The 24,230-nt window shown below is 35.4% G+C and overlaps 1 protein-coding gene across 3 annotated transcripts in view; it reads left to right on the forward strand.

Annotated features, from left to right (window-relative positions):
* Positions 1 to 13,789, forward strand: part of RTTN (rotatin) — a 77,037-nt gene extending 63,248 nt beyond the window's left edge. For all 3 annotated transcript variants that reach the window (XM_042869847.1, XM_042869848.1, XM_042869849.1), the window contains 8 exons: positions 2,137 to 2,231; positions 5,124 to 5,201; positions 6,356 to 6,482; positions 7,964 to 8,163; positions 9,084 to 9,351; positions 10,491 to 10,594; positions 10,951 to 11,017; positions 13,341 to 13,789. In XM_042869847.1, the coding sequence (XP_042725781.1) occupies positions 2,137 to 2,231; positions 5,124 to 5,201; positions 6,356 to 6,482; positions 7,964 to 8,163; positions 9,084 to 9,351; positions 10,491 to 10,594; positions 10,951 to 11,017; positions 13,341 to 13,423 (1,022 nt within the window). In that variant the 3' untranslated portion in view covers positions 13,424 to 13,789. The remainder of the gene's footprint in view (positions 1 to 2,136; positions 2,232 to 5,123; positions 5,202 to 6,355; positions 6,483 to 7,963; positions 8,164 to 9,083; positions 9,352 to 10,490; positions 10,595 to 10,950; positions 11,018 to 13,340) is intronic.
* The last annotated feature ends 10,441 nt before the right edge of the window (positions 13,790 to 24,230 follow it).

Consider the following 24,230-nt stretch of genomic DNA (forward strand, 5'->3'; position numbering starts at 1 on the left):
GTTAGTGGAAGTATGCTCCGTATTTTCAGTTCTGTCTGTACCCAGAGAAGAAAATACTTCTTTACAGCTCCACTCTTTCCTGCCTCTCTAGTTTTATTCTTCCAATTTTTCAATTTAAGTAATATTTTTTCCTCTTGCAGTGCAACATCTTCCGTTCCTAGGGTATGTACAGTAGTAAAACAGAATTAAAAACCTCTAATGAGAGGTTTTTGAATCTACCAGTTAATTTGTGTTTGTCATCTATTGTACATTTCATATTCGCTAATCATTGCAAGTACCCTTTTTTTCTCTTGAATGCTTTCTCAGTACTTCCATCTCTGCTGGTTTGTTGGTCCTTTAAACCTAGATTGCACTGATATATATAGCTTAGGTATATCCGCTCAATGCCTGGTCCTAGTAGTGGCAGAAAACTCCAATCTTCAAATCCTATTTCCTGCTACTTCCCAAGGTATTAATGGTCTTTTCAGCCTTTGGTTCAATCAACGTGGTTCTTATGTTGAAGAACCCACTAAGTCATCTAAGATCTGACTAATGTAAAAGCACTACGAGTGCTAAAGCAGCCTTTAAATCCTAGCTGTGATACAGCACAAGTTTTAAAGATGAGTTCTGGAATTTAAATTACAGTTCAGAAAATATCTATAGATCTATCATCAAAAGTTCAGCTCTTAAGACCTACTTGTAAATGCACAAATGCAAAGTCCTGCACCTGGAGAGGAACAACAGCTTAAAACTGTGTAGCCTGTAGGACATTGAGATAAGCGGTAGGCTGATTGCGAGAAGAGCATTTTGGACTATATTAAGCATAGCCAATAGGTTGAGGAAAAAGATTATCTTCCTCTACTTAGCACTTTCTAGGCCAAATCTGGAATAATGTATCCAGATTTGTCCCAGTACAAGAAAGTTATCAGCAAATTGGTGTGATTTTATGGAAGGCTAACAGGGTGGGCAGGATCTGGAGCTTAGAGGAGGGACTGAGGCCAACGGCCTTCAACTGAAGAAAAGAGACTTTGGGGAGGACCTAATATTAACCTGCATGTATATATGAGGTTGTGAAGAAGACAGATTTTTTCACAGTATGTAGAAAAGGAGGATGAGAGAGAATGGGCAAAAATTGAAATGAGGGAGATTTCTGTCCCCACAGGAACGTTTTGTCTTTCAGGGTAGCCATATAGAGGATCAGGTTGCCTAGATGTATTATGCCGTCTTTGTCCTCGAGACTTTCAAGACCAGCTAGGTAAGACACCAGGTAGACCATGTGTAGTCTTACAGCTGATTCTACTTTGAATTCTAGTTTAGTCTATATGACCCTTGGATGCTATCTCTTCCAACTTGAATTATATCCTATGATGCTGTGATCTTCTTGTAACTTTGAGAACTCTGGATGCCATTAAACTAATAACGTTTTTTTCACTCTGAACCACCTGAATCTTAGCTTTTTGGTCTTAATTCAGATGTAGCAAATCTTCTGTGAAAGACAAAACTTGGGTAAGATAAATAAGTGCACTGACCTTTCAAAGATTTAGTCTTTGCAGCTTTGTTGAAGATATCCTGAAGGGCTATGATTTGCTATCTTCAACCTCCCAATTCATTTTCATAAGCTAGCCTGTCTCCATCTTTGTCAACCGTCTGTCTTATTTCAGTGACTCACAGAAATGAAGAATTTTTGGAAAAATAGGTGATAAGAAGAAATCATCAAAAATCACCCTCCAGTCTCCTTATCTGTTCCTTTTTCTTTGAACATTCTGCTCACAGGAATCTGTTGCAGGACAATTCAAAAATATCCTTGGTTCTTGAGATCATCTTGCTAGGTGCAATCCATCTCAGGGGCTGTAGTAGTTACTTCCTGATATCAAGGAGATGATATGAATTTGCAGAATTTGGAGAATTGAAAGAATTGAGTAATTAACTTCAGGCGAGTGATAGTAATCATCATCTTTCTAAGAGCTAAAATCTTCTGTTCCGGAACTCCTGTTGCCATGCTATTGTATGCTACTAACACCTAATCTTAGGGTTTTTTTTTTTATTATTATTATGTTTTTATTTTGAATTGCTTTGAAAATTCACATTACAACAAGGTATTTTGAATTCTTTTGTTTATGAATGAGCTTCTAAATATTAATGATTTTTGTCTTCCAGTTGACCTGATAGGTAGCTGTATAGAACAGATGAAGCATATTCATGCGCAGCTGAATTTGGGTTCTCTAAAGCCTGGGAAAGCACAGAAAAAAAAGGTAACTGTAAAACAAAACAAAACAAAACCAACAAAAAACACAAAACCAAACCAAACAAACAAAAAACAAACCAGAAGGCTGATATGATAAGATACTTCTCAGCTTTTTTTTTTTTTTTTTTTTCTCTCTCCTTGAAGTGTGTACTGTTGGTAGCTGCCTCAGATGAAAGAAAATAAATGACAGCTTGTAGTGGATCTTTATAGTAGGACTTCCTTAAGAATCTCCACGTACAGGGATTTTGCAAACTTGATTGTTTGTTTGTTTTTTTTCAGGGTTGGACTTCCAGCCTTAACAATCATGTCCCTGCCCAGCATAGCTCATTTTTCTCACCTTGTTTTCACAAGAATATATCTTTTCCATTTTTCAGTTTTTCCTCCCTCTTTTAAGCTGTCCTAGCCATTTTCTTATTGTCTTTTCCTGCACCAATCTCTTTTCTGTCCCACAACTTGTGCATTTTACTTGTGCATATAAACCTTGTTTTTTATTCTCTATTATTCTTCTGTTCTTTGTTTTCCAATTACATTCCATTTTCTGTCCTACGTAGTTGGATTGGATGCCTTGATCTCTTATCAGACTCAGCTGACCTTGTCATTAGCTTATCAGCTTGTTTACCTCATGTATGTGCTCCTTCCACTGTCAATATTCTGATGTTTTTCCCTCCATTCACAAGGGTTTTTTTAGCTTTTCTTTTTTAATTTTCATTCATTCCATCAGCAGATTCATCTATTACCCAGCTCTTCCTTACCCCATCTAAAAATAGATGATTTATTATAGTACAACAGTTTCATAAGTTTCTGCCTGCTTTCTACTATTTTCATCTAGAAGAATTATTAAAATGCAAGAAATGACTTCTGCTGTCAAATTTGATATCTCATACAATCCCACATTAACTTGCAATTGCAGAAAGTATCTTTCTGCAGGATAGATGTGCATTGTTTAAGCTAGATATTATTTTTCTCTTTGGCATTGGTACAAACAGACATTAAGCTTGATTTGTGAGGATGTGAAACTGCATTTTGTAACAATGAGCTCTTACAGGAATTTGACCCTGATATTTGAAGATCATAATGATTTCTCTTCAGACCTAAACACTTTATTATCCCTTCTTCAAGGGATGGAGGCTGAAAAGTGTCCTGTGCTGAGTATGCCCATAGAGGTCTATATTTGTTGGGCTGAGGAAGCTGGGGGTATGTGCTTCTCAGAAAATGTAGAAGCAATTTAAAATCTGAAAGAAAGAACCCTCTGAGAAAGGTGACCTTGACTAGCCAGAAGGATTTTTTTTATATTTAATAAAGAATTTTTTGAAAGAAATTTGCAGGAAATTTTTTGACACATTTCCCCATTGAACTGGGACTGTAAATTGCTGCAGCATATGTAAGTGTGCTCTTGTTCGTATGTGGTGGCACATAAAGATAAGTAATTTGGTTTTGTATGAGAGAAAGCCATACAAACTACCTGTCAGCCCACTTTGGGGCACATCTCTTAAAGTAGGGTTAACAGAGGTAATTCTTTGCCTTATTTTGACTGTTGGGAAGAATGTATTTGAACTAACTTCAGTCTCAGAGTAACTGAGGAATTCGACCTGAGATTCCTTTTCTGTCACAATAATTATCATGATACTAGCCAAGTACACATACAAATAGCCAAGCTTTAGAAAAGGTCTCAGAACAAGATCTTAGTAAAAAATCAAGATAGCCTAAAGCAAATAACTTAAGATAGTGCCATCAACACAATCTATAGGCTTTTTAACCTTCTAGCAGCTTACACTTAAGTATTAGTTGTATTAAGTTGTATAGTTGTATAAGTTGTATTAAGTATTAGTTGTAGCTTGGGGAATTTTATAAGATTTATTGCTATTTGAGTTTATCAAGTAAGTTAATCCATAAAAAAGTTCTTCAAAGATCTGTTTTGTATCTTACTTAGTTAAAAACAAGACAACCAGTCGTAAGATGATTTTAAAAGGAGGATATGTATATTTCTATTTTTTATTACATCTGACTTTCATTAACTTTTTTGAGATAAATTCGTAATTAATTTTTAAATGTCATCAACTGTACATGGTATGATTGACAAGCAAATACTGTTGTTTCACCTTATTGGAGAATAAGCATGAATCCTACTTTACATCTTTTTTCCTTTATGCTTATAGATGGAAGTATGGAAACAGTCTCCTGGGTTGAACAGTCTTGCTGGAATTTGGTCATCTTTCAGAAATGGCTTAGTGTATCAACCCCATGGTAGTTAGAGGTCAAGCCATCATTAGCTTTTTAGTGTCACAGAACTACCATGAAGATAGATATTTTTTTTTCACTTTTATAAAAGTCTTCATGGTAGTTCACTGTCCAAAGGTCTGCATTTATCTTTGTACTATTCTTATAAGGTCAGAAACTTTCCAATATGAAGAATTGTGAACTAAGACAGAGAGAATATATCGATGAATTGGTCTGACCAAATACAGAGATCTGCAAGATAGAGATTGTTTATTTTCACACAAGGATTTTAAATAGGTGATTTTAGGAAGTGATTTATCTGACTTTTTTTTAGATTTCTGCTTTAGGATGGTACAACTCAACAAACAAACCTGGGAATTGTTCCATCCCATTCTTCTTTAATTGTCAGAGAAATTGAGCTCTACATTACAGATCTCTGCATTTGGCCAGTTCAGTCCCGCTGGAAATAGTGTGGCTTAAAAAGAGAGAGGAGGAAGAGTGCAGGTATACATACTTAAAGTTAACCGAAAGAAATCTAACCTGAAATCAGAAAGAAAGCATATGGAAGACATGTGACCTGTCATTGATACCTTAGATTTTCACCTCTCATTTGAAATATCCTTCTTTCCATGCACTGTTTTTGTATTTTTGTGCTTATCTTCAAATGTTTTTATCTAAATAGGAGGATAGCCTTAAAAAGCAGTTAAGATGTGCTATGCAGCTTCTTAGAAACTGCCTCTTTCAAAATGAAGAATGCAAGGTAAGTAATTCCTTACAGGAGTACCTCTGTCAAGGGCATGTGCTTAGCCTCCTTTTTGTATATAGAGCAACATGTTAGTAGGACTAGAGGGAATGTCCTCAAGTTGTGCCAGGGGAGATTCAGGTTGGATGTTAGGAAATACTGGAATGGGCTGCTCAGGAAGGTTGTGGAGTCACCGACCTTGGTGACGTTCAAGGAACATTTAGGTGTTGTGCTGAGGGACATAGTTTCATGAGAACTATTGGTGATAGGTGGATGATTGGACTGGATGATCTTGTAGGTCTTTTCCAACCTTGGTGATTTAAGGATTCCATATGTTACAGGCCTACATAAGCCAATTGCTTATCTGAATGGTGTATATCCCAATACCATTGCTTTGGCTACACTGATGCAACCTTTCCCTTCAAGAATCAAGACCATTTCCTTCACACCAAGGAAAAAAATCAAATGAGATTATTGTTGAGAGTTCTCCTTATTTTCATCAAGGGTCTGCAGAGTTGGTTTCTTGAAGGAGAGAAGGATGTTGTTGATAACTGGTTTTCTATTATTTGCTCTGTACAACTGCACTTTTTTATTTCCATGCTTTTTGAGTTCCAGTTAATTTAATTGGAGTAGCTGTAGAAGGGGAACTTGAGTGAATAAATCTTTGCCTGTATTTGCATGTCTCCCAGTAATTAAAACTTTTTAGGGTAGTTCTAGAATAAAAAGTTTAGCTTACTGCCATATTTCTTCAGAGGGATAAATTTAATTTCTAGAAAATAATTGTCAGTATTATTGTATTATAAAGCTGTGCAGAAACAAAAATACAGATATGTAATGTATACTTGAGAATTTGCTACTGAAGTATTTTAATACTAAGATATATATGGCAACGCGTAGGCATGCATATCACTAAAAGTGATTTCAAAGGAGTTTACTGAAATAAAAGTTACAATATTTGAAACTGAACAATGTCTATAAAGAATTGTCTTGTGGAATCATACATGTTTCTGTACAATACTTTAAAGCAAACTAATGAAGCACAGTAAGAAAAAACTTGTTTTTCTCACTTTGTTTATACTTCAAAGTATGTAGTATATACTATAGTAATGTAGTAATTATATAGTAATATAGTATTTACAAAGTAATATAAATACTTCATCTTATTTTCACAGATAGCAGCACTCAAAGCTCACCTTGTTCCTGTTCTGCATTTGTTATGGCCATGGCTTTTAATAGATGACTCCTCAATGGAAATAGCTCTGCATTTGCTTTGTGTCTACACTGCATACTACCCTGCAGGTATAGTCTCTCTGTGATGTAATATATCAAAATGTTTAAAAAGAATAATTAGGATAACATAAAAAAAGGAGCAGAAAAAAGCATAATGGGAAAAGACTGTTTATTACTACTGCTAGGGCAGAGTATAAAAGCACTGGTCCATCAAAGTCTATCAAGAGTTTTAATTTTAACGCATTCAAGTCTTCTGCTCAGATCCTGTTTCACTGGGTTGGATTTAGCAATAATACAGTTGTATTAAAGGATTAAATAGCATTTAATTCAAACCATGTCTGTTGGTTACACTGAAAGTCTTACTGAACTAAATAGTAAACTGTGGAAATACTGCTATGGGAATTTTATTGTTGAGAACGATGTTATCAGTACTTCATACAGTTTATATTTTGTTCCTTGTTGAAAATATAGTAATCTACTTTAATTTCATATTGTATTTCTTCTATTTATATATTGATCTCAGTAACTTGATTGATAAAAATACACTTTCCATAAGAATCCTCTTCGTTTAAGGAAATCCTCTTTTCCACTGAGTAAAATTATCCCCACTACTCATTCCATATCCAGGTTATCAACTTAGAGAACAATTTGTTTGTGACTTGAGGAAACAGGTATTTGACGATTTCTCCCTACCAAAATACCCTTAGGAGTTAGTTTTTAAGAGTATATTAACAACTGAGCATTTTCATCCTCTTTTTAAGCTTATATCTCCAGATCTTGCATCAGTCTATATCTTTTTCATAAATAGTTATTTTTAAAATGGTCTTCAGAAATACATGAATGTGTTCACCAGCCACAGTGAATGTGTCAGGTTCTGTGAAATGCTGGAAATTAATCCTTGCTAATAAGATTTTAAATTCATAATGTTTTCTCTTTCTGTTCATAATTGTTGTTTATGAGGTGAACCAAACTTGCTTAGTCTAAACTGCTTATCCACTTCTGCTTAATGTAGTCAAAGAAAACATGTAGATGTTTATAACAGTTAAAAATAGTCTGATTTTTGTTTACTTTTGCCATATAAATAATTAACCTTGGTTACAGTTACAATGGTTACAAATGGTTACAAATACCACTAAACCATGGTTACAAATACCACTAAACAAAAATGTATAAATGTGTATTTTTACATAAACATTGTATCGGTAACTTAGTTGTTCCCTGTTGGTGTGTTAATTTGAGCTTGTAGTTCTGTAGTGTAGCATTTGACTTTGTACTATGGTTAAAACTTTCACAAGTATAGAGACCTGATTTCTAAAACAGATTCAGAGGATCGGTTTCAATTCTCATGCCACATAACTGCAGTATTTCTGAGAGCGTACCTGTCTTTAAGGAGACACTCTAAGACAGCAATTACTATTTTTTTAACAGTAGAAGAACAGTGGGCTGCTGTTCCTTTAAATTGTCGTGTTCACCATTCTTTCATTAATTTCTTCTTTTTATAAAATGTATACATATTTGGTCTTATATGGTAAATGTTTTATTTCCTTAAGGTTGTGCTTCACTTTGTTGGACCAGTGGTGGACAATCATCACTTGTGTCTGTACGAAGTGCAGCTGGCAGTTCATTAATGCATAACATCTTGAAATTGGCTTCCCAAGTATCCGATGATAACAGCCCACTTCAGCACGTGATTTTTGATCTTCTTTCTAACCTTGCTCTATCTCATGACTGTAAAGGAATTATTCAGAAAGTAAGTAAATAATATTCTTCACTTTTTTTTTCTTTTAATATGTGATGTAAGCATTTTGCTTTTTGTAATAAACCCTCATACTTCAGTATGGAGTGCTTGTGATTGTAGCTAAACTGTCCCATCTTTCTCTGCCTTTACTCATATGTGAGTAGATGCTCTAGTCCCTTACACATCTTTGTGGCCCTTTGTTGTGTTCTTCACCATGCCTGTGTCTCTTGTGTACTGAAACACTTGAAACTGGGGACAGTACTACAGGCTTGCCAGTAGAGAGGAAGAATTTTCTCCCTCAACCTGCTGGCAATGCTTTGTCTAATGCAGCCTAAGATACTTTTAGCCTTGTCAGTGGCAGTGGCACATTTCTACCTTATGTTCCACTGGGATCTGTGAGTCCTTGTCTACAAAGCTGCTTTCTATCTGCGTGGCCCTCAGCATGTACTGGGAGTACCCACGTATTTCTCCTTGTTGAAGTTCATGAGGTATTTGCTAGCCAAATTTTCCAGGTTCTTGAGTTCCCCCTAGATGGCAGCATGATCCTCTCACATACCAGCCACTCTTCCCTGCTTTGTGTCATTTGCAAACTTGCTGCAGATACGTTGCCCATGACTGTATACAGAGGGAATGATACTGTTCATTTAGCACTTGTTAATATAAGTGAGGAATAAAGAACATATTATGTAAGTACTACACTGATTCAATAAAATTGCTTATAGGTCATTTTGGGGACAAAAGCAATAAATACAAAGCAAATCAGAATGCTTATGTAGTGATGGAAGTTCTAATTTAAATAAATGTATTGTATTAATACAACTAAAACATTAATATTAGGTTTTGGTCAAGCATATACCTTGGAAAGTCTAAACAGCAGTGAAGAAACCATTGAACAGTATATATCCTAACATCCTTTTTGTTCCTTCTGACAGAGTAACTTCCTGCAGAACTTTTTGTCTCTTTCATTACCAAAAGGAAGTCATAAAAATCCTAGCAATGTGTGTACTCTTTGGCTAAAGCTGCTACTGAACATGTCTTTTGGAGAAGATGGACAGCAAATGATTATGAAGATAAATGGGTTTTTAGACCAGATAGTGGAAATGTGTAAATGCAAACACAAGAGCAGCCAACATATAGCACTACTTATTCTACATAACATATGTTTTAGTCCAACAAATAAGCCTAAGATATTAGCTAATGGTAAGTGCATGAAGGGTATTAAATCTAATAAAAAATGTCTTCCATGATACCATATTTTTGGTGCGGTTTGTGTTACTGATCAAGATCTTAGTATTATTTAGAAAAGCATATTTGTAAAAATGATTTTGATAGAAGCTGTTTTAGAACTGATGCTTTGGCAGAAATGCATTCAAAATAAGAATATTTAGCAAAAAGAAAAGCAAAATGGTTTTTACAAAATTATTGTGAAGGATTTGTAATAATCTAGTTCACAACTTTTTAATATAAATTTCTACCCTAGAAGTTCATGTCTTCAAATGAAACCTTATTATTTCCTGCAAATCATGGCTATTGAAACAAACTATTATGTTTTTTATCATGCACAGAAAATGTTTATGGTAGTGGTGAAGTTATGATCATGGCATATATGTTTAATGTAACAACAGGGACAGAACTGTTCTTGTTTGGGTTTTTTGTTTTGGTTTGGTTTTTTTGTTTGGTGTTGTTGTTGTTGTTTTTTAGGGTGTTTCAGGTTCTGTCATTTAATTGCAGGCAGAATACTCCTGCCTTCCTTATGACTTCTCAGCAGATCTTCTATAGTGCCCATCCTTTTCGATTTTTCCCTAATGCTGCCTTAATTAAGCATACATTGTTCATATACATTATCTGTGAATTTTGTTAAGTGAACAATCTTACCTGAGTCTGGTTTCACAGGCAGGCTAGGAAATTAAGGTACCTAATTTTATAGAGAAAATTTTAATTTTAGAGAGAAAAATATTTTTCATCAGTTACAAATCACTTACATAGCAATTACTATGGAAAATAAAAACATCTTAATTTCCATCTTGATGTGGCTATAATTGTGGCTCCTGAGAGTTATAAAACAACTTCATAGCTTCCTCAGTCCCTATGCATATCTGATGGCTGTATAACATGTGTATGTTTTATTACTCATTACTTATTTTTTAGCACTCGTTTTTTGTTTGTTTTTAAACACTCTCTGAGCATATTTAAATTTAATCTGATATTGTAACTTGTGTAATTCCTCTACTGTACCAATACATCATAAAAAGTGCACTCCAAGTATAAAACTAGAGAAATGTAAATATAATTATGGCTTTGATATTTTCTTGATGGTCTATTTGTTCTACTTATTTAAGATAAAGCTATTGCAGTGCTAACTACCTGTTTGGAAAGTGACAGTTGTGCAGTTCAGAGAATTGGAGCAGCTTCACTTTGGGCATTGCTTCACAACTATCAGAAGGTTAGTATTTGAGAAATACTTGAATAAAAATGTGATGTTTCTTTTAAGCATGGCAACTTTTAAGTAAATAAAATTAAAACTTACATTAGCAGCTCCATCTTCTTATTTTAATCACAGAGGTACTCAGGATTGGGGTTTGAACCACGAAAGTCAACTTGTCCTGTGTGATTTCACTCTGCTTATATAAATACAGTCTGTATGATGATAGCATATGCTAATTCTAAAATTCAAGAATTTCACTTCCAATTGAGTTGTTGTCAATATCTATTTACAAGCAGGGAAACTGAGTTTGTTGTTAAAGTGTCAAGGCGGGGGAAAAAAATGAAGTCATTGTATTCTGTTTCTGTGCGCTACAGGCAAAAGTGACTTTGAAGAATCCATCAATAAGGAGAAAAATAGATGAAGCATATTCTTTAGTGAAAAGTAAGTTTTAACCTCAGCTAATTCCAATTCTGTATTTTTCAAGTAGCTCACTAGTGCATTTTAATATATATTGTCAGAGTTATTTTTGGCTTGCTGCTAGGTTTTGAGAGGATACTTTCATCTCTAAAATCGTGAGTACTGATAAGATTTATAGCCAGACATCTTGTAAATGTAAATAGTAAAATGTCATTTGCTTAAAAAATTTCATACAAGATCTCAGGTGATAGATAAGGTTCATTTGCAAGAATAGGTCTGATTTTTATCTGCAGCAAATTGTTTTATTTTGTTTCATTCTATATTCCTGTGTTAATGATTTAGGAAAAAAAAGTTGTTCTTGTAGCTTAAAATTTGCTTAAAGAGTTCTCAAAGTCACTATATTCAGTTACATAGAGAAGGAATCAGAGCAGATGGTTGTGCCAGTCCTAAATCACTATACTATTAATTAGTTGGCTTTTTGAAAACTTAAGGGTTTTCTGAAGTACCTGAAGATAGCTACAGTTTTGAGTAGCTTTTGTATGATAGATTGCTAAATTCAAGAGCATTCATTTTGAGATGATATTCAAGCATTAGTCTGGAGCTGCAGCTTCAGTAGGTAATAATGCATCTGTATGTTGTAATTTGTTGCATCAGACTCTCATCTTGCAAAAACATGCAAATACTTAATTTTAAATCAATGAATTTTCCTCCTTAATTAATTTGCTCTACACTAGTATTCAAACAGGGTTATCAGTGCAGAGGCTTGTGATACAAAGTTACTTTCATATTCTGAAAGACAGAATTACCACAAAATTTCTGCTTACAGTACACTATTTGTCAGGATCTTAACTGGGAGATGCTAGAACAGCTCACAGCTTAATTCTTCCTCAGAATCACATAATCACAGAGGTTGGAAAAGACTTTCCTCCCTGGGCAGCCCATTCCAGTGCCTGACCACTCTTTCAGAAAAGTAATATTTCCCAACATCCAGCCTGAATCTCCCCTGGTGCAGCTTGAAGCCATTCCCTCTCGTTCTATCACCAGTTACACGAGAGAAGCAGCCAACCCCCAGCTCACTACAACCTCCCTTCAGGAAGTTATAGAGAGCAACAAGGTTTCCCCTGAGCCTCCTCTTCTCCAGAATGAACATTCCCAGCTCCTTCAGCTGCTCCTCATAAGGCCTGTGCTCCAGACCGTTCACCAGCTTTGTTGCCTTTCTTTTGAATCCACTCCAGGGCCTCAATGTCTTTCTTCCATTGAGGGGCCCAAAACTGGACACAGTACTCGAGGTGCAGCCTCACCAAAGCTGAGTACAGGGGGACAATAACTTCCCTGGTCCTGCTGGCATCCCATTGGCTTCAGCCCAGCAATCCAGCCTGTCCAGATCCCTCTGTAGGGGCTCTCTACCCCTAGGCAGATTAACACTTCCAGCCAACTTGGTGTCATCTGCAAACTTACTGAGGGTGCACTAAATGCCCTCCCATATTATATCAACTCTAATCCATTGTGCTGATGTTCCAAATTCATCCTTTACTAAGTCAAACACCAACTGCAGTGTAAAGCAAGATTTTCATATACTAAAATCATGCTTATAGACAACTTTTTGTTGACTTATAGCACAACAAAACTTAGACTGTTCAAATCATGAAGTTTAATCAACAAGGTAGAAATACGTGGTTTTCACAAACTAGTACTTAATAATATTGATCCATGTTTATTGATATACTAATTTAGAATGGAAAGTTGTAGTCTGAAAAATTGATTTTTAACTTCAGTAAACATTTAAATATCAAAATAATGACTACAAAATACTTTATGGACCTGTAGTTGTTACAGTTTACAGTCGTGAAGTTGTCTTCAATATTTTCCCGCATAAAGTTTCTTTATTGACCTGCCCTGGTGATTCTTCAATTAATTTACAGTGACAATTGAGCTAAAATGATAGATTGTCTTAAGTAGTGGATTTTTTTCAACATGTCTTTTGTACTTTTTCATTGCTCACTTTGCTTTCCCCCAAAAGTTTTGGAAAAAAAAACAACAACAAGGGATTATGTTATTGTAGTACATCAGAATCAAAAGACAGTTTTTACTTTGTTCTTACTTTGTTCTTACAACTGAGTGGGGTCTTGGAAAGCAAGCACACACACGCACACACAAACTCAAACAAACACATGAACAAGAAAATTGAAACATTAAAGTATTTGTTTTAATTTTTTACTCCATAATGCAGAATGCTCATAAAATAGGATATGGATTAAATGCGAGGCATTTGATTTGATCTTTGGAAAATATAATTTTTTATTAAGAATCAATTTGAAATTAAAGTCTTGTTTTTATTTCATTTTAGGTACTCCACAGCCAGAAGGAAATGAGCTAAATGCCTATTACTTAAAATGCTTAGAGAATGTAGTGCAGCTTCTTGATTGTTAACGACTATCAGATGAATTCTCATCTTGAAATCAGACAGATTGCTCAATGGGAGTCTGGAATTCAAAGAAAGCACTTTTAATTCATGGATTTATGGCAGCAGCATGCATGCTGTGGAAGAAATTTATGAAGTCTTTGAGAAAGGGAGTTGATTGCTTTGAGCCAAAGAAGTTGCATTAAATGTAGCTTAAACTTTTTGTACTCTAATCCCAATGGGGAATTATAGTGATGCTGCTATGTAAAGTACATATGAAGAAGAATGAATGTGCAGGGAAAAGAGATGCAAAAAGTCAGTAATTTTTTAAATTGTTACTATAAGTTATTAGAATTGCTGTTTTGGATTGGTCTTAATAAAATTTTGCTTTTTAAAAAAAATTTGTTTAATTCAGTTCAATGTTTGCTTATAGTCTGTAATTTTTAATGTTGCAGATAAACACACTGAAAACAGATTTAAGAACTTAAAATATTGACAGTCGTGCTGTGTTATACCTGTCAGGTATAGAGTAGCAGTCGATGGTCCTTTCCAACACAACCCTTTCTATGACTTTACAAAATAGATTATGTATGTGACTTGATACTGCTTGTATGACATAACCGTGATGCTTACAATAGCTGGATTAAGTCATTACTAGAAATGTAATTCAGTTATCAGCTATCTATCCTGTCCCTGACAAAACAAAACTCTGAGAGACCATCAAAGCCTGATTCTTTTTCATATATGCACTGTATATGGTTACTTGCAAAGTAATTGTTAAATGTTGTTGTTCTCATCCCACAGTATTGCAGAAATCTAAGCTGCAAGGCTAGTGAGAGTGAGAATGATCAACTGTTAGCTCTGCAAGTTAGTGTTTTCTGCCAAGTTTCGTGGATAGGTATCACACTAGCAAGTACTGATTCCTCTTTTTTTCAGCATAATCAACCCTAATGATTTCTCTCAATTTAAGTTGTAAGTCACAACAAAGATTGCTTGCCACTTTGCTCCCTTTGTCAGAGACAAAAAATAAGAGTACTTATTGCCAAATTAGTTTTAATGGAAGTAAGCAATCATTTAGCAAGAGCTCTTTCAGAGTGCAGAAATACACGTGGATCTGATTAGATAAAATAGAGCTGTATTTTTAAAGCTTATTCAGCCTTGAATTTTATTTCAGTCTGATTCATATTACAATGTTTTTACTGATCCAGAATTCTTGAAGTCCATAGCCTTGTAAAGAAAACAGTGTGTTCTCAAGAAATGGAACTATACAATGTTGCAGAGTGCAAATCAAGAGATGTTTGAAGTCTCATAGCTCTAAAGGCAAACTAACAGCCTCTCTTTCGATCTATGCAAGTCCATGCAGACAGGACTTTGTCTTGTAAAATCTTCACAGGATGCTGGAAATTAGTTTGTCTTTTTTTTTTTTTTTTTTTTTTTTTTGTCCTTCTGAATATCTGTAATCACGGTTGAATTATATCATTGAATTCACATACAGTATAACAATAAGAACATAAAACAGATGCCTGTACTCTTAAGCATTTCAATTTTACTGAGCTGTAGAAATTCTTGAAGAAATTATTCATGTTAAAAAATCCATAGAAATTGCTAGTACATTTGTTTTTACAGAGCAAAGATAGAACTTCTATTTCTCTGTATTTTGAGATGTTTACAGTAGTGGGAGGCAACTGTAGCAATGGCATAAGTAAACAGTTGTGGTTGATATTTATTTATCCTCAGGAAAGTGTAAAGATTTTAGCCTCTAAGGAGTATATACTTCAAATCTCAGGACCTGCTCCAACAGCTCTGTGTCCTTCTTGTGTTGAGGGCCCCAGAACTGAATGCAGTACTCCAGGTGAGGTCTCACCAGTGGAGAGTAGAGGGGCAGAATCGATTCCCTCAACCTGCTGGTCACGCTTCTCTTAATGCAAGCCAGGATACGGTTGTCTTGGGCTGCAAGCACACATTGCTGGCTCGTGTTGAATCTTTCATCAAACGACACCCCTAAATCCTTCTCTTCAGGGCTGCATTTGTGCTTGGGATTTTTCTGACCCAGGTGCAGGACCTTGCACTTGGCTTTGTTGAACTTCATGAGATTGGCATGGACCCACCTTTCAAGCCCGTTCAGGTCCTTCCGGATAGCATCCTTTCCCTCAGCTTGTCTACTGCAACCCACAGCTTGGTGTCATCTGCAAACTTGCTGAGGGTGCACTCAAACCCACTGTCTGTCATCTACAAAGATGTTAAATAACAGCAGTCCCAGCATCGATCACTGAGGAATGCCACTTTTTACCAGTCTCCACTTGGACATTGAGTCACTGACAACAACTCTCTGAATGTGACCATCCAGCCAATTCCTTATCACGTGAGTGGTCCAATCCATCTTTCTTCAATTTGATGATCAGGACGTCATGAGGGATGGTTTCAAATGCTTTGCACAAGTCCAGGTAATTGATGGCAGTTTCTCTTCCTTTATCCACTAACATTGTAACTCTACCATAAAAAGACAAGTCTGTCAGGCGTGACTTGCCCTTGGTGTAGCCATGTTGGTTACCACCAGTCATTCTCATCACGTATTTTCCATGCTCTTTAGTAGGGCCTTCAGAGGAATCTGCTCCATGGATTACCTGACTTTGTTCAGTAACTGTAATAAATTTACTGAAGACTCAACTCATCAGTATTAATGCGTTAAAATGGTAACAGGAACCAGTCGTTATCAAACTACTCTGAAAAATAATGATTTGTTTAAATTGCATCATAGAACAAAAAGATTCAATATTACTTGTTTATTGAAAAATGCGTACATTATTACATTTTCTTGTTGCTCATTATTTTTTTCTAAACAGTATTAATTCCTCCTGCTTCTTAAGACCAGCCAAAAGTAACAGATGATTTCAGGAAGCTGACAGATATCTGTTAGTCTGTGGTTTTACCAGGCGTGGGTGATGCATGCTAGTCCTTTTGGCTAATTTCAGACTTGTGAAAGATGCGTCTTACAACTTGCAGAAAATGATTATATCTGTTAAAAGGGTAAGACTGCTAACCTTGCTCACCCTTCAAATGTGCTCCAAGAAATTATCATAGTAACTAGTTGTGACAGATAATTATCACAGACAAAAATGTTTTATTCATCTTAAATTGTATATATTAAAGTTGCAGTGAGCTACGTACTTTTCCCAAACACAATGTATCATTGCATGTGGTGCTTTAAACAGAAACTGAGGTTGATTTATTAAACAAGTATTCCAGTACAAACAAGTATTTTGTAGCAAACAGACACTTCTAAAAATGAAATCTGATGTAGCTTGCATGAAATAATCTTTTATGATCTTAAGTATAGAGCTTTATTTACTTAGATGTTTTGAGATTTTAAGGCACACAGGGAGAAAAAAAAAATAATAATAAAATTCAGAATGGAAATAAGCAATATTTTGAGATCCTAGCGGGTATTTCAGGCTAAAATTAAGTTCAGTAAAATTATAGGAGAAAGCTAGCTCGATGTTTGCTCTGTTGTGAATTCTCTTCACAATCCATGAGGACAGAGAGTTGTACCTAAATTCTGAAAGCACAAATGGCACTCACCCATATTTCTTTAATGGACACACAGGTCAAAGCCTGCTGGTTCACTTTATTTAGACCAGAAAATTCTGTCTGAATGCAGTGCCTAATACTGTTGGAAATAAGGATCAAATGAAATCAAGTCCCAGTTTGTCTGCTGCTTCTCTCCAAAAGCAAGGGAAAAAGTGTTTTAGCTGTGCCCTCGAGATTCTTGGTTCTGATATGTAGCTGCTGATCACTGATTTGCAAATCATTGTAGTGCAAAAGATGTTGTGCAATGTTTTCTCGAAACTAAGAAAGAGGACCAAGAAAATTTGGTTTATGTCCTTTCACATATCTGCTTTCAGAAGTATTACTCAGTAATGGGAGTTCTGACTGTATCAAAGTTGACAATCTGTTTTGAGGAGCCTGAGATCAATAACCCCAAATCATGTGTATTATGTGAGAGCTTGCTATAAAATGATTTGTACCTAACTTGCTGCTTAAAAATAGAAATTTAGCATTGTTGTTGATGTAATGGTTGCCGAAGGCAGCAAAAAAAAAAGAAAAAAGAAGTCTATTTTCTAGAAGTGATAAGACTCATACTAAAATTTGCTGAAAAAAAAAATATCTTGTTTTTGTGTGAAATTTCTCAATCAGCCAGGCAGGATTGGTTAGTTGCAGCCAATATAGCCAACAAAGTGTAGGTCTGAGCCTGCAAGAAATGCCCGTCCACAGGTACTTTCTGGAAGAACTAATTGTGCTTCTTATTCACAGGTAAAACTTTTCTTGTTCCATAGGAGGAGTGCTTTTAAAAACAGAGTGACACAGAGTAGCATGGGAGAAGTAACACTGCTAGTGAGTCAAATGATTGAGATGTTTAAAGCCATCAAAATGCAATTTGACAATTCTCAGACCTTCATGTAGGTAATGTAAGTTTTTTCACTAGAACAAGTAATTTGCATGCCTTGCAGTCTTTCCTAGGTGTTGTCTATCTTTATTTTAAAAGGCAGTATTAGAAATGCTTTATAATGAAAAAAATATTTTAGGAAGACTGACCTGATATTGAGATACATATGGGAACAAGCAGCAGGAAGGAATGACTTTTAAAATCAAATATCTTCTGTTCTTCCTCCTTCAATAATCTTAAGTAGCAGAGGAAGGATAGCAGATATCCTCTCGGACTGGGTCTCGATGTGTTATGGGCACAGGGAGCTATAAGATCACCTGTGTCCTTCTTTTGGATCCATTAATGATAAATGTGTGTTACGAAAAGCTTGCTACCCAATTTAATGAGATCTAAATCTTATGTAAGCCATTGTTAGATTATGTCAGTCTTTTAATAAGGTTAACAAGAAGGTCATGTCTTCTCATTTAGTTTTCTATGTTGTTAGGTCTTCATCACAGACTGCTACTGACTTCAGAAACCACCTGAACAACACTGAAGAATTAAAAAAAAAAAACAATCAAGAAAAAATCCACAACTCTTTAGAAGCTTCTGTGAGAAGACAGTTCTCAAACTCTAGGTGGGTTGAGAGAGATGCATGCTTGACTGAGGCAACAGTACCCAATATGTTAATATCAGAATAGCAGTGCTCATCACATAATTCCAAATTCAAGGTATTTTAGAAAAGCTCAAAATGCTACCACTTCAAAGTGATTTTTACCAAATCAAGAAGGGGAAAATTGCTTTTCCTATGAGTTCTAGGCTTCTCTGTAATTGATGATTTGCACAGAGGGGCATTTCCTATTGCCATGGTAACTGGATTATGACTCACAACTTTTCTGAAACTTTTGGTCTGGTTTTGAGTCTGTTTGTGTGAATTAAGGCATCTACTGCTCATTAATCCAGTGCTCGGGTGTCCTGGGTTTGCTTTGCTTTGCAGTGGTTGCCTTGCACTTGCAAAAGGTACCATTTCCAGCACTGAGAATAACTTTCAACCAAGGAATATCAAATTGCCCCATCGACTGGTTTCTGACCTAATAAAAAAACGCTGCACTCGAGACAGAACCCTTGTATTGTCAGAAATTACAGTGCACAGTGAATGATTTGCAAATCTGCTCTATGAAGGATCCCATTAGCCCAGGAGCAGGTGTGGAGCCACACCAGGGGGGCCTCTGGGGTTTGGGGGCCCTGTGGCCTGCGGTCAGCCCTGTGGCCTGAGGCTTGCCCTCCTGTTTGGGGGGCCAGGGCAGCCAAAGCTCTGCTTGGGAGGAAGCGGTGGTGGTTAGCACAATGCTGGTGATGGCTCCAGGACACCTCTCAGTGCTGTCGTTACGTTTTAAGAAGTACCTCCGCACGTTTTGAGTAGTTCTTGACAGTAATTTGGTGCTGCATTTTTTCACATTTACTGGGTTCATCATCCAGCAACAGGGAGACAAAAATTGAACTAAGCTACTTGCCAAAATGACCAAGTTCAGGGTCAGAAAAATGTCAGTTTATTTATTTATTTTTTAAGCTGAATTTCTTAATGACAATAGTAACAGAAAAAAAAAAAACCCACAACACTGTCACAGCAATAGGCTGTTTGGAGTCCGTACGTGATTAAATAAACTTGTGGGTTTTGTCCCATGTACATTAAAAAAAACTTCTAATGGCAAAACAATTAACATCTAATACAGATGAGAAATTGTTATGTGTGTAATAAAAAACTGATTTAAGAAAACGACATAAAAATCTAAAGAAAAATCTAATTTCAGGTGATGCTGGACTAGATCCTGGAAGGGGAAATATAATTGTATAGGCAAATTCACTATGGAGTGTAGCAGGAATGAAGTCAAAGTGTAATCACCCAAAATGTAGCTTTGCAGGGCAGATTGTTTTATTCTTCTGCTGAACTGAAACATCTCTTAATGGTAATAAATGTTACTCTGTGCTGGGGGTGTATTTGCAATAAATTGTCAGAAGAAAGTTCTTTAGCTGCCTACACATTTTTTCATATGACTCTCAAATATTCTGTGTTTTGTTCCCTAGTGTGCTTGCATAATTGTGAGAGATTAAATGCCCAGCTGGAAACAGTGGTAGGCGACAACTGCTAAAGCGAAGGTATGAAATCTAACTGATACTATCCATTTAGAAAGGGAGAGAGAGGTAACAGCCTAATCTGGTAGATAAGTTCAACAGACCACAGCTATAACACCTGTGAAAACTGTAACTGTCTGAGCCACCACACTTCATTAGAATTTCATTTGTTTGAACTTTATTTTCTTATTTTTTGCACTTAGCAATGACTTCCTTCAAGTGTTTTCTATTCCTGCAGCTCTAGAAACTTTTGTTGAACCTTACTCTTTGAACTGCAGTCAGACCACTTAACAATTCAGTCAACAATTCAATAACAGTTCAGTTTTTTTCTGTCTGCCACTTAAAGCTCTCATCTCTTTACCCCCTCATAGATATGGTAACATAAGCTTTGTTTTGATGTTATTTATTTTGGTTGGTTTTATGCCAGTGTAACAATATTTTGGTGACTCTCTTACAAACTTAGAGATGAGTCTGCCCTGTTTATTTCCTTTCTCATTTTTGAATGAAAATGATTTTGTAGAATAAACAAAAATTCGTACTGGTATAGCAGTGTCTATCCAAGGGCAGTGACACTGCTCTAACTATTGTTGGCAAAGAGGTACAAATTTCATGCACAGCAAAGCTTTCATCTATTCCATTGAAAATAAAGAGAACATAAGATGATCTACTTTGACAATTCTACGTTTCTTCAGCTTAAAATGTCCTCATTCTACCATCTCCAAAATTGTTCTTTCTTAGTTCCAGTTAGAATTTTTGATTTCACAGGGACTTGCATAGTCTGAGAATTACAGATAATCCATTACTGACCAGCAGAGAGCAAAGCGATGCACAAACCCACCACCAGCTTCTGTGTCTGACAGACCAGCAGCTCACCTACTTGTGCTTGCAAAGTCCTTTTGAATTTCTAGATAAAATGAGATGAGCTGTGCTTCTGTTCTGCCTTTCAGGCAGTGCTTTTTATTACTGCTACGTTCAAAAGGAGTTCATATCTGCTGAGTGTCTTTAGTAAGTCTCCTCAAAGAAGAGGCAATATAAGTGTTTTGGAGAACTGAACAGAAATGCATTGCTTGGTAGGCAACAGTGATAATTATAAGCTTCGGATTGGTTTGTGTTGTCTTCTGCATTTTGATTTGGTTTGTATTTCGCTTTTGTTGCTGTTGCTTTGTTTACTCAGGACTTTCACTGGATGTATCAGTACAATAAACAAGACAGACTTTCTCAAATGCAGCAGAAGGTCATGTAGGAAAAACAATGAATTCAGAGTGTCAGAAATTTCTCTTTGTAGAAGTAATTAACACTGTCAAAATCTTTCCAGAAAATCAAAATGAGAACTGTTTTAGATGTTTTAGACACCAACTGTCTAAGAATATCTAATACCAGAATGACACAAAATCTGTATCTTTGTTCTCAGAAGACTTTATTCATCATTTGATGAATTAATTGAGCTGCCACGTTCTGTATGTTATTATATATAATATATATAAAATACATATATTATATATTATATATTATTATATATTATATATTATATATTATATATTATATATTATATATTATATATTATATATTATAATATATATTGTATATTATATATTATATATTGTATATTATATATTATATATCTTTTTTAGCAATAGATTTCCTGCTCAAGGGAAAGGGGGCACATATATATATTCATCTCAGGTTTAACAGAAAACACAATTGATTCAGCAGTGAAAAAAAATGTCCATTGAAGCTGAAGTATAATACAGGAAATACTATTCAACATCATCTAGAACAAAATCAGCAACAAAAACCAGTATATAAAAATCTCCATCAAGACAGGAATTGAAAGAAAAAAAAAATAAAATCAGACAGCAGTTCTAATATTACAATGTATCTTTTATTTTACTCTTTGAAAAATAAACAAAAAATATTCATCGCTTCTCATTGCAAAATAAATACTGGTAATGGACACACTACTGCAAAGAAGTTGATAAATGCAATTTTGTTCTTAGAAAGATCTTGATAGAGGATACTAGTCAGAACAACCAGAAACCTGAAGTTGTACATGTGACAGGCCTGTGTGCATGAAGAACAACCAACTCTTTAAAATTATACTTGCCTTTGTTTATCTGTTTAAATTCCTGCCTGCTTAATGCACCAGATTATTCTGCTAAGCCTTTGAGCGCATCATAAAAACAGATCACTTCCTTTTTAAAAATCTCTTTCAGAGTAACAAAAGAGAAATAATGTTTCAATTAAAAATAGAAGGAGATTGTTGTAGGAAAAGAAATATCTGCAAATTTTCATTTATAAATTGTTTAAAATGAACTTGATTTCAAGCTTGTAGGGGTTTCATATGATTTCAGCTAAGGAACCGTAAGAATAAAACCGTAATATTTTTAATTTATACTTGCATAAGCATACTATGATAGTTATATTAAGGTATTTGCTAAGCCCTTTTAGAGCACGTATACTACTTTATAGCCATTTAATGCTTCATATAAATCACAAATATATTTAAAAAAAAAAAAATCTGTCAAACTCCAGTGCCTCCTTCTTATGAGAACACAAAAGAAATAAAAACCTATGTGGTCAGAATAATTAAATTCAAAAAATAAATCCTTAAAAAACAACTTGTGATGATTCTATAATGGGTGCTCTGAAGTCATACTGATGTAATATAGTTAAACTTCCAGAATCTTAGAATTCAGTGGTCACAGTTGCAGGTTAAATTTTGGAAAATAAAGTCAATGTACTATATTCCTTCTCTAACTGCAGAGACTAATTGAGCATATGAGTCACCCACTGCTTCATGTCAGTATAAATATCATTGATTTCTTTGCAACTGCATTAGCATAAAACAGATGTAAAATGTTGCAGTGAATCAGGCAGGACATTAAGATACAATTATGCTATTTCTACCAAAACAAATGGTTACAACAGATATTCATGTGTTCCATTAATTTGCAGTTCACTGTGAATCCTTTCTTGAAAAAGCTTTCCTGCCCTGTAGGACTTTCCTTGAACAAATGAAGAGTAAAACAGCTCAGTGATCAAGAAGCATATATTCGTAATTTTTAGTAAGGAAAGGGATTTTTACTTGAAGAATTGCAATGTATCATCATATGAGGGTGTAGAGTTGTAAACAAAATACAAGGCCAGTAGAGCTTAATTCATTACAATAGAACAGAAGTTTTGATTTGTCTTCAGATTTGTTGTTTGTTGTTTCTTCCATTTTATTGCATATTTAAGCTTTGGGAGGAGGTTGCTGCTTTTACATGATTTTATCTGTCCTTCTAAATCTCCCTCCCTCTCTGTCTCCTGTGAAGGGGGAAGAATTTAGACCTTTATTTGGTCAACATTTTCTCTTGCAAATAATTTTAATTTTCTCTTTTGAAAATGTTTTGCAGTATAATCCAAGAGTAAGACGGTCCTTGTTCTGAAGCATACTTCTTTCAAGCTGTAGTTTAAATAGCTGGATTGGTACTTCTTGCAGCATTTAAAACCTGTTCAAGATTAAAAGAAGGAAAGAAAAAGATGCCTGTACTTTCGTGCCAAGTCAGCAAGACCTTGAAGAAAGCACTGCCACTGCTTTTCCTGAAGCCTGTGTACCAAAGGTATTCAATGCCTTTGGCCGTGTTTCATCAGAACATAAGTATTGAAACAGAACAAGGTAATTTTGAAAAGGAAAGATCTCAGACCTGCTAAGTATGACAGATTAAATTAGAGTTCAAAAATAACTTTTCCCCCAAAGTCTGTGCCCTTACGGGAGCCCTTCTGTCTTCTAGTTCTGCCACCTGAGTGACAAGCTTCGCAAGGCCACTGTCGTACGGGCTGTGGGTCTTGTCTGCTCTGAGGTCTTCTCTAATCCCAACCCTTTCACTCTCTACCCAGGTTGCAGGTGTGTGGCTCCCTGCCCCATCCCAGTGCCTGTCTCTACCAGTCTCATCTCAGCCAACAGCAACTTCCATCTCTGTTGCCCGATTACACGCTTCCCCTTACATTTTAACATAAATTAAAAAATAATATGAATAAGTCGTCAAACTAGAAATAGTTAACAGAGCAAACAGTTACCTGAGCTTCTGTTTTCACACATCATTACTGCTGAGCATTTGGTGTTTGGATTTGGCTTTGTGTATTCTTATGGGTAGAAACTTTTTGATTGTACTGGGAGCTTGAATTGATCTTGTTGGAAGGAGATCTGCAATATGAAAAAATAATCCGTCACTGCGCTCTTTATTGAGTTTTTCTCAACAGAAGGGCACAAAAAGGGCTTAAGAAAAGTTACATGAGAT

The sequence above is a fragment of the Lagopus leucura genome, unplaced genomic scaffold (genome assembly GCF_019238085.1).
Source record: "Lagopus leucura isolate 7727_CA_CO unplaced genomic scaffold, USGS_WTPT01 Super-Scaffold_100002, whole genome shotgun sequence".
NCBI classification, from domain to species: Eukaryota; Metazoa; Chordata; class Aves; order Galliformes; family Phasianidae; genus Lagopus; species Lagopus leucura.